The following is an 11,312-nucleotide window of genomic DNA, read 5'->3' on the forward strand; positions in this document are numbered from 1 at the left end:
CCAACAGTAACAGCGAGGGTTTCAGACCTGATGAGTTTCTGACTACGAGTTTGGACCTGTACTCAAAAATAAAACTACCGTAAATTCCGTACTATTGAGCGCACCTGGATATAAGCCGCACCGGCTAAAAATAAGTAAATAAATGTATTTGTACATATATAAGCCGCACTTGATTATAAGCCGCAGGTGTCCACGCTATAACAAGAGCTATTTACACAGACGTAGGCTACCGGTAACATCCGCAAATACTGTAGCGTCCGTACGGACGTTAAAGGACGACGAGAGCGTTCAAATAATAACTTTTAATAACCCGATCACTGTCGGCCGTGACCACGCCGTTTACAGCGGAGAACAAAACCATAACTTGCCGCAACAATCCAACTCTCTCCCCCAGCGTTCTCTCATACAGCCACTCAACACGTTCTCGCTGGTGCATTCACTGACTCTCCACATAATCGGAATTATGAACACATTATCAACTACTGACTTTACAACATGAACGTTACAATACGAAGCCTAGCCGACGGTGTCTGTAACACGGCTGATGAAAAAGATGACCGTAATATATTTCACAAGAAAAGGTCCATCCATTCACTGCCTCAGAATGACTTCATGACTCACTTCCTCAGTCTCTGTTGTCGCTGTCAGTGTCATCTTAACGTGCAGCAGCTCTGTTAGCTTCTTTGACAGCCAGGTCGATCGCCTTTAACTTGAAAGCTGCATCATATGTATTTCTCCGTGTGTTTTCCATCATGAGGGTGCGTGCATGAAGCGCAAAATGACTGATATTAAGATCCGACGTGACGAAGTGAAATGTTTTTGCGGCAGAAGCTCATTGTCCCCCATAAAAAATCCATGCATTAGCCGCACCGGAGTAGAAGCCGCAGTGCTCGAAGTGTGAGAAAAAAGTAGCGGCTTGTAGTCCGGAATTTACGGTATATGATAAGCTTTAACTTGCTGACATATTGCTGTACCCCTGAAAAGGCTTAATAAATAAAAAATGCTCTTATACAGTTGACCTGATGTAAAATACCATCTCTTCCATCTAGATTTTATGTTATTTTCTGCCTGTTTTTGGTCACAAATAGTGAGTCCTACAGGTATGTATCTGTTTTTTATTCATAGATCATGTTTTTAATCTGGAAGTTCTTCAAATGACACACACACATGTATGAAATAAAGACAGGATATAAACCCACAACTATCTCTGTGGTCTGAGGCCGCAGAGAGCAATGGTCAGAAACTCAATATGCAGGAAATGTGCCTTCGGGCAAAGCAGCAGGACTGAGTTCATGGCTTTAGTGATGTCTTTTTCTTAGCTCAGTGCTTGTTTTGGGAGAGCGTGGGTAGAGAGGATCACAGAATATAAAGCTTGACTAATTGTAGTGCTGAAAGACATGGCATAGCTTCAGGGCGGGAAATGAAAGCAGAAGCCTGTGTGTTTGTGTGTGCGACATGATGCTGGTAGTGGAGGCAGGGAGCACTCACCACCTGCCTGTCCACCCATGTGAGCAAAGACCTGCTGTCCCTGCTGTATATTTATTCAACAGCACACAAGTGTGCGCAAAAAAAAAAGGTTGAGCAAAAAAAAAAACGATGCAGCTTACATAACCTGATATTAACTAAAGTGCACATAAAAATGACATGAGTGAATGTACCTTTAAACTGTAAAAATCATTTCCAATCTCTGAATGAAGAGTTTAGAAATGGGATGTTTCTTGGGCCTGTCACTATGACGCATCAGATTTAAAATGAACTTAAACATGTTATTCTATTCAAAATAATATAGGGCCTGATTATGTTTTTGATTAATTCAGTTAATTGAAACTTTTTTGTTTGCTGTTTTGGCATTCACTGTGGACAAATTGGTAAATGCTGGTTTGTCCAACATACAGTAATTGTTCTGATGAAAAATCTCCCCCTGCTGTCTTTTAACAGGCACACATATCCCCCATGGTGGATCATTGCTTTAAACAAATGTAAATAAAAGTTTTTTTTACACCTACCCTGTGGCAGTGGTTACTGACATTTAAAACAACTCAATAGAAATTGTCTAAATGGCTGCTGATTGTCTGGTTTGCATTTGAAGCTTTTAAAGAGGCATCAGTATCTATTTCAGACCTTTTCATAAGCAGCACAAAACCCATTCACAGCAGTTTTAAGTCTGAATAGAGCAAAAATGCTTATCACAGTTTGTGATTAGTGAAGTAGTGTGATCAATGTAAGTCATGAAAGAAGCTTGAATCAGCAAGTGTCGTGTCATTTATTCCTTTAAAAATGACTGAAACCATTTCAAAAGAGTTGTAAACAAGCTCATCTATCAGCTGTAGTTGAAACTTTGGGCTTGGGAATCCAAAAGTTGAAAAAAGCAGAACGTGGTTGAAGAGTCAAATATTTGCAATTAAACTGTTACAAACGTATCTGTGTAAACAAATGTTTTATTGAACTGATTTAAAAAAAAAAAAAAAGGTGCATAAGTTGCATCTTTAAGTTCATTGTCCTGTTTAGCAACAAAGCTGTCCAAGTGTCAGTTCGTCGGTAGCTAGCTACAGTAGCTTGTTAGCTAAGACAGCTGCTCCTTCTCTTCAACAGAACTGTTTAATACATTAAAGGATGTAACACGGAAACAAACTAAATACCATGTCTGCTAAACAGCACAATGTTGAGAAAACCAAAGAGAAGTTTATGGCGCTATTTTGACACACCAGAGCTAGCATGATCCTGGCTGGGTTGCCAACAAGCCTCGGAAGCGTCACTTTTTTTCAACATGATCCTTCTGCCTGATCTTTTTGGAAGTTGCCTGGGTGAATAATTGCACTATGACACTTTCTAAACAGCACAGATCATGGAGAAGTACACAAGTGATGACATATTGTGACTCATTTTCAAATGACTGTTCATAAACAAGAATAGGCCACCAGTTCTTATTTTTTGGGTGTGTGGGGTGTGTGTGTGTGTGGGGGGGTGGTGTAAACAAAGGCTGGCTGCCCCCTTTGAAAGCTGACATCACATCTAATCCAGTTCACATATAGGTCACTTACTATGCTATTGTACATCTGCTGTTAAGCTAGCATGAATAGGCTACAAAGTGAATACAATGACCCTTAATATGTGTCATGCTTCCCTAAATGCAGCATATCCCTCATATACAAATGAGTGTGCACACAAACAACACAGATTCATATGCCCCCGCTCTGCTATAGATCTGTAACCCCCTGGAGTTAAGCTGTGCTCTCATTTCTCTCCTAGTTTCCTGTGACATGTGGGTTTTTTGGGGGGTTTTTTTAGGCAAAACTGTATCTCCAATTCTAAAGATTTGTTTGTGATGGATCCTGACTGCAGTTCACTTTTCATCAGCCTCATGTTGTTAGATCCTCTTTGAACGTCTGTGTTTACGTCTTACTCTTTTCAACTGATAATTTGGACTGAAATGTCTCATTATGTGATTCACAATCATACCCAGTCATACAGGATGTTAACACTAATCTGTGCACGTTTTGTTTGTTCTGCAGCCTTGGGGCATGGTGAAGCATTAGTTGTGGCTGTCTGCCAATGTCTGACCATGAAGAATGAACTGACCGGGATGGATGACAAATGTCTCTGTTTCGCTGCAGAGTGAGTTGAGTACTGCCACAATATTGTAAGTTATTGACAGGTGGTCACATGATGAACATAGAGAAGAAACATAAGACGGTTATTAACAAGGGCGAGTACCTTGAAACAATGTTGGCTGAGCTTTGCTTAATGAGTTGTAAAATTGCAATCTGGCCCTTTTGTTGAACAACTAGACATCCAGAAGAGGCTTTGCCAATATTTGTGGGGCCGTTCAGGTTCCGATACGACGGGCCACAAAAGGACGCTCTGTGGCAACTAAGTTTGATGGAAAACTACACAGCAAGGCTATTGCAATATTTGCCTGGAATTATGATATTATTGGAAAATATATTTCATTTTTTAAATTACTACAGAAATATTGATAAACAAAAAAACATACTCCTTAAAGGGGACATATTATACCCCTTTCTCAACCTTTTCACACAGTCCTCTGTGCTCTAAATAAAACATCTGTGCTGTGCTTTGGTCCAAAATGTAACATGAATAAAGCAGCAGAGGAGGTTTGTGACCCTGTAGAAACCTGCTCTCTCAGATTTTTGTGTGTGTCTCTTTTATATACAATGAGAACCCCCCCCCCAAGTTACCTGGTAGACATCACTCCTCTGAGAGACAATACACATGGTGGACCTGTGCAAAAGTTTTTCTTACTAGAATCCAACTTGTGATGTCACAAACTGCGAAAATTTGAAACAGAGCATTTTTCTCTGTGTGGTAAAACTTATGCAGACAACAAACAAATAAATATTGAAAATGAAATATTTCTCATTATCTCAGAGCTGTGTCAATGGAGATAATGTCAACAGCACCCTAGATCAATTGTCTTTCAAAACTATCATCACAGCTTTGAAGCCACATCAATTCTGTAACATCTGCATCAATACATGTATTTGTAAGAAGCACATGGCGATAAATTGCCAAATTGATTATTTGAGCACAGCCTTACCCTGCAATAAAGAATTATTCACCTTATGCTGCTCTCATTGCTTCAGTTTTTTATCCACAGTTTGAGGAAGGTCTAAAGACACTTAAGGACACCAAGTAAAGAGTAAACATTTTTATTTCACTCTCTAAAAGGTATTTTACCCACGACATGTTGTCAGCCTAACATCTGCTCTTGACTGAGACAAGACAGCTCAGCGTGCTCTCAGAGGACTGACAAGGACTCATCTGACCCTGACTCAAATTAAGGTACAAGGAAACAAATAAATAATTTCATAACACTTGCTTCCCTCGCACACGGAAAACAAGAGATCTTCTCATGAGATGCTCATGACAGACATGGGGACGAATACACAGAGAGAAAGGGGGGGCGCCATGTCATTTCTGAGCAAGACTCTTGGCAGTCTGGCAGAAGAAGCAGGCTGCATCCTGACGGACATGTGAGGGAGGCTTAAAATCCCATTAGAGCCGATCAAAATTCAAAAGGGAAGCATGCATAGCCTGCCCTCAGAAAAAAAAAAAATCTATTCCCGTCCACACTGAGTAGATGGGCAGAGATGGGCTCTATTGAGAGGCAGTCTATTTTAAAGGAGAGTGAGGGGTGGGACAAGGGTGTGTGTGTGTCTTTTTTAAGAGACACAGCAGCCCGTCTGTAAATAGTGCGAGTAATTTCCAGTGTCTACACATGTCCCCGCAGACAACAACACCAACCCTCTCCATGTGGGATGCCGCGCTACAGTTTTTGTCTTTCAGCTTCATTAATCGAATGCAGAAATGTGGACATCTCAAAGGGTCTTGCTATTCTGGAGCAGCGGAGAGCTCTCAGACACGAACACGCTGGCACACAGTTATACAGAGCAAAAAGCGTGTGTGAACGCACTGGGGGTGGTTTCTATACCACTGGTCAAACTGAATGAAACAAATTCTTACACAGCAGCACAGTAGGAGCAGTCAGCCATAAAGGAAGAAGGTTTAACAAAAACAAAACGCTGAATAGATCCACAGGGTACTAAATTGGGTCCTTTCACTTTCTCGCTGCAGGAGCGGCAGGTGTGTGTGTGTGTTTGTCAAACCGTGGAGGTCTTGTTCCAAGGGGAGCACACGGCCTCTCTGCTCCCTCAGCCTCACTGTTTGCTCAGAGATGATCAGGCTGGGTCGTCTGCCGTCCCTCTCTCTCTCTCCTCTCATGTTTGCTCCTGTTTCCTCACATCAACTGAGACTAAAGAGATTAACCGAGGGAGATGAAACGACTAACGCCTCTGCCAGCCTCCGTGCAACCCTTTCCCATGCCAGGACTTCCTCTCGAGTCTTTCTCTCGCTGCCATCTCTTCATTCCTCACTCTCTTGAAATCACACAGAACTACAGAGTTTCTTTGCAGTCCTTCAACTAAAAGGTTGGGGAGTTTTGAATGAGAGAAAGTGCGTGTCTGTGGTGAAGAGGAGAGTGTCATGAAGGCCTTGCAATATTACTGCTTGGCAGGAAGTCGTAAACATGGGCATCTGTACTCCAAAATACTTATTTGTATATTTATTTTCGCACAGTGAGAGAGAGTCTAGCCCAATGACATGTTGGCTGGCTTTTGTAAACTTATGCAGCAAAGGACAGACAAATCTAATTAACCAATGGCTACTTTAAAAAAAACCACAATGAGCTTTAAAATACTTTTTTGGTTTCGGTCACATTTTATGTGGACACTGTACGAGGGGATTTTTTTTGACTCATCAGTTGTTGTTTTTTTGAAGGGTAAGAGTTATGTATGATTAGGGAGCGACTGATGAGACGGCTGCAGAGCACTGTTCATCAGGTGTCTTACAGAAAAAAAACTATCTGAACAGGGCAAACAGTGTTTCTTGTTAAAGCTACCATTCAAGCAGTTCTAATGAATTAACGTAACTTTTTTTCCCCTATTTACAGATTTGGGAACTTGCATACTCACTAAGTATTTGCTTTAAAAGTCTCAATGCCATTTTTTGACAAATATGGAACTACTTTAAAAAATAAAATAAAAAAGCAGTCTGAAAAAAGAAATTCTATTTTTTTCCTCAAAAGTAAAAGAACAAAAATTAGGCAAAAAAGGTGCATCCAAGCCCAGAGCATTAAACAAAAAAATAGCATACTGTAAGAAATAAATTATAAGTAGCAAATGAAGTAACCTTGGAGACACTTTTTTTAAAAACCTAGGTCTATGTTGATTTTTTTTCTAAAAAACAATTTCCTGACTGAAGCTAGATATTTTCTAAACTGCTTTTAAAATGTTGGGGGGTTTTTTCCAACCCTGGAGGTCCTCGATGTGATCATGAGGATAAGTTATCTGTTCGTTTTGGGTTGCCTCTTGTGCATGCAGAGTCTCAAGCTCAGAAAAACAACGCATGCATTGTCACTTGAAAGCTTCATCTGCAAAGAAGACATGACGCTGTAAAAACTAAGCCCGAGTCATCCATCGGTCAGTCAACAGTAATAAGACAAGCCTATAAATAGTGGCCTCACTCTATACTCAGTCAGTGGAGATAACATTAAATACACATGGCATATTGATGAAAGAGAGGTTGTGTGTTTTTTTATAGACTGGTCTTTCCTATCAGGCGAACTCTCCTGTTTACATCTGTCACAGGGGACTCTAGAAAGTAGCACTCTGCTTTCCTCATTTACCATTCAGAAGCAAATACAGTCTATACAATAGGCTGAGAGTTACAACCTAAATATACCAACTCATCTATTATACATACTGAACATTCAGGGCTTTCTTTGGCTCTCAGGGGGAAACTCTATTTACAGACACAAACGCAACTTGTATGCCTCCAAATCTGAGCAAACACTATGATATAAATAATCACACGTGATGCGATGTGTGCATTTTTAATGGGACCTATATTTAAAAAAATGTGCAGGTAAACACTTCTGATCTGACTTGGTGTAAAAACAAAAAGGTTTCAGAAATCTTTTCGATGCATTCTCTTTTTTATTAAGCATTTAAAACCATCATTCTCTTATTCCTGCACCTGCTGTTTCAAGTTCTGCTTCAGCTTCAAACGCATCGATGTGATATTAAGTTTACAACTCGATTGATTTTCTGCGAGTAAATTGTGCACACCGCACCAACACACACTCGAAAAACTCTTGATTTTTCCTCTGTTCCATGGATCAACATTTGGTATTCTTATAAATGTCTCCGTCTAGCAGCAGTTGTTTTTTTTACAAACAGCTTCACACTAAACATAACAAAGCAGCCACCTACAAACCCAATCTTTTACTCTCGGTGAGACAAAACAATGTCTTGAAATAGAATGACTCCCCAAAAGAAAAAAAGCTTGAATCTTTTATCTCAGAACTTATGCATTTTTCAGTGGCTAAAATGCACATTATGGTTTTTTAGTAGCCCTGAAAATGAAATCTCACATTTCTTTTTCGGCATGTTTACTCAGTCAGACTTAAGAGCCTTGTCGTGTCTGAACCGAGCTCGTCTAGTGAGTCACACTAAAATTACAGAACCGCCCCAGCCCCAGTCTCACACAGCTCTGTGTTAGCTTCTTGATGGAAATGCTAACCTTCTGGGGACAACGAGAGGGGAGAATGATTACATGATCCCCACAGTAACACCACTGATAGAGCTTTTTTTTTTTTGACTGACTATGATATGATGGTGTGAATAATAATGAAGAGAGAGAAGAAAAGAAGACTAAAAGAGGGGGGAAAGGTAAACTCGTTGCATTTTTAATAAGAGAGCTCAAGAAAATATAATTACTGAAAGTTGGACTTTAATGAAAGGCACTGATGAGGCTCTCAAACAAGCATATAAGCTCACTGTGTCCTTACACTTCCACAAACAGTAAAGAATGGAGAATTAATACTCTGCAACAAATCCCAATTATCCAAATCCCTTCTACTTTTATCAAAAATTCATCCCTTTGTTTCTTTACAAAAAGTCACATTCTGTTTTCCAGACCGTGAAGGCATCAATCTCCATCTGTACAAACGTCATCGTGTTCTGTGAGTGATACACTTTTCAGTCTGAACGCAGCCTTTTGAAGCTCCCTCCCTCGCGGAACGATCGCCACAGCATTGCGAAAGACTTGTGTTTGTGTACATCCCGTCTACATGACAAGCACTCAGGTTTTCTCCTTACCCTGATTCTCCTCATGGCTGCCACTATCTCCATTCGGCTGTTGGGTCTGGGCACGTCAAGACTCCCCACATACTGTGATAAACAATCACACATACAAATGTTACAACACAAAATCCCACACGAATAACACATTTTCAATCATTACAAGTAATAAACCCAGTAAAACATTAATAGACTCAAAGGTAAGGACCAAGTCATAAACTGCGTTAAAGAAGTGGGTGTAGCCATCATGACACCATTAACTGCTTTGTGGATGTCTGTTTTGAAACATTGAGTTTGCAGCGTGGGCCGCCATTCAATATTTTAGAGCTGGAAGTGACCATAGTTACCCAAAAAGGCAGAAATGCATAACTATATTTCTTTCCTGGTTGACAGGTTCCCATGGTAGTAACACATGCAGCTGCACTGTGAAGTGTATCCAGCTGTATTGTCCATTCTACACAAATTGGGGCCGTCATTTAAAACCTAACATTAAGCTGTGTTGAAGAAGACTAAAAATCTAGTGATTGAGAATACAAACTCTTCGAGAGAACAATTATTTAGGTTATAAATCAAATCATGAATCATTGTCCGTTTTAATTCTAAGCAGACTTTCAGCAGCTAGTGCAGTGAAGGTTAAAGGTACTTTCACATCAACAAAGAAGCTACCTTCTGGTGCTGAATAATGAAGTCAATGCAGAAGTGCAAACGACTGCAGTTCATTGAGTGTCCACTTTGTACTGGCTTTCCAAAAGACCTGGAGGTCCCATTCATATCCCATAATAAATGTCTATTTTCATAGCAGAAATTTAGAGCCTGGTACCAAAAAAAAAAAAAATCTTTTTTTTATAGGTAGTAAGAGTTTTAAGAGGCATGGCTGATCTGACAGCATGCAGGCAAGCACACTGTAGCTGTTCGTTAGAAGGCTTAAGCCTGCCTCAGCTCAAGCTTTTTGCCTGACAGTAGGCTTACCAAAAGTCGAGACTGCATTTCCAAGATGATGACGACTACGTCCATATACAGTCTATGGGCATCATCCACTATACTGAGTCTATCGGTTCTTTTTTGTTTCTTAAAAAGTCCAAAATGAAGAGAAAATTACTTAGTCCTATTTTGGTAGACAAGTGATTCAAATTTCTTTTAATTCCAGTATTGAGTTATGTATGTTATGGAAGTTTTGCAGCCCTATACAGTTTTGGAATACAAATCACTTTAAGATTTGATGAGTTTGGGCCTCTTGCTTGCTTCTTTTCTTCTCCTTTTACACTTCTCTTTAACCTCCTCTGCTGCTCATGATGCTACTGCTGTGAATACAATGCTGGGACAGGTAAGCCGTGGTGTTTGCCTTCAGGGCAGCCTGCCTGAAAGCTTTGCCTTACTTCTCCCAGGAGAATATACTCGCTCAACCGAAGTAGCATTGTGCAACAACAGGTGCACAAGGGCACATCGTGGAAGGAAAGGAAAGATAATGGAAAGGAAAGATTCTCCATGATGGGTTGCTTGTTTTGTGAATATTTTAATGTTGTTTTAATCTTATACTATATTATTTTTTGTATAATGGTTACTATTGCTTTTCTTTAAAAGAACCGAAGGTGTTTCAAAGATTGTCCTCATGACTTGTTTTGCATTTCCATTCAGTTCTCTGTGGTTCTTTGTTCACCCAAATGTGCAGCTGTGTAATTAAGAGGCTTTACAGTCCGTCTATTTTATCTCAACATGTTTAAATACTAATAGTCATTAGGAATAGCATTTGGTTCAGACAAATTAAGCAAACAATATTGCTAAGTAACGTTTTCTTATGAAATATTAACGTTTTGCATGCATAGGCTTTTTTAGGAAATGGAAAAGTGCATTGATGTTCAGAGGTTGTGTAGGACCTCTGTTCATTTGAGCACTTCAGACTATGAATTACTAGGGTTTTGTTGAGGACTTGGAGGAATATAAAAACAAACAGTGTGAAGCTGCCATGTTTTCAAACTTCAGTCAGACTCCAGCTGAAAGAGTCCAGGTGCACCTGCCACTCAGCTCCAAAACAACACCATGCAACTCCCAACTGGTTTTGCGGTAAAAAAAATAAAAATAAATAAATAAAGGCAGCAGGAAGAAGCAGAAATGTTTGTTTCACCTTGGCTTGGAAAGAAATCCCATGCTGGTACGCCTCCTCGTTGTGCAGCGGAATCCTCGAGTCCGCCAAATCGTCCACCAGGTTGTACCTGTTCCTCGCGGGCATCACGTGCTCCTCAAACCGACCGACGAGCACCTTTCCCACGAGACACTTCACACTGTTTAACAACTAAACAGACAAAGGTTGTCCGGCTTATGAACGCTACAATCCCATGAGAGTGTACAGCTCGGCTCCAGGAGTGAGTTCCCAAATGAAACGAGGTCCATTGTTGTTGCTTTGAGCTTCAAAAAGGTCCCGTCCTCAAACAGGGACACATTAGAGTTGCCTCCTTTTTCGCCCTAAAATCCACCTAGAGACGGGGGTAAGGATTTAGCACACAACAACGTAGATGGGTTTTGGCCCCCCAAGCCACGAGGGATATCCAGCGTAACAAGCGGCGTTTCTCTCCGCAGGTGATGTTGCTTGCAGTGTGTTTGCAACGCTGCAACCCTCTCTCTCTCTCTCTCTGTCTCCCTCTATCTCTCTGTCTG

The 11,312-nt window shown here is 40.5% G+C and overlaps 1 protein-coding gene across 1 annotated transcript in view; it reads right to left on the reverse strand.

Moving 5' to 3' along the window:
- The window catches only part of LOC306836506 (carboxyl-terminal PDZ ligand of neuronal nitric oxide synthase protein), a 47,895-nt gene extending 36,583 nt beyond the window's left edge, over positions 1-11,312 (reverse strand). Inside the window, exons 1-2 of the mRNA XM_079363625.1 lie at positions 10,783-11,312; positions 8,679-8,750 (exon numbers count right to left, since the gene is read on the reverse strand). Coding sequence (XP_079219751.1) covers positions 8,679-8,750; positions 10,783-10,887 — 177 coding nt within the window. The 5' untranslated portion in view covers positions 10,888-11,312. The remainder of the gene's footprint in view (positions 1-8,678; positions 8,751-10,782) is intronic.

Source organism: Symphodus melops (assembly GCF_947650265.1).
Source record: "Symphodus melops genome assembly, chromosome: 16".
NCBI classification, from domain to species: Eukaryota; Metazoa; Chordata; class Actinopteri; order Labriformes; family Labridae; genus Symphodus; species Symphodus melops.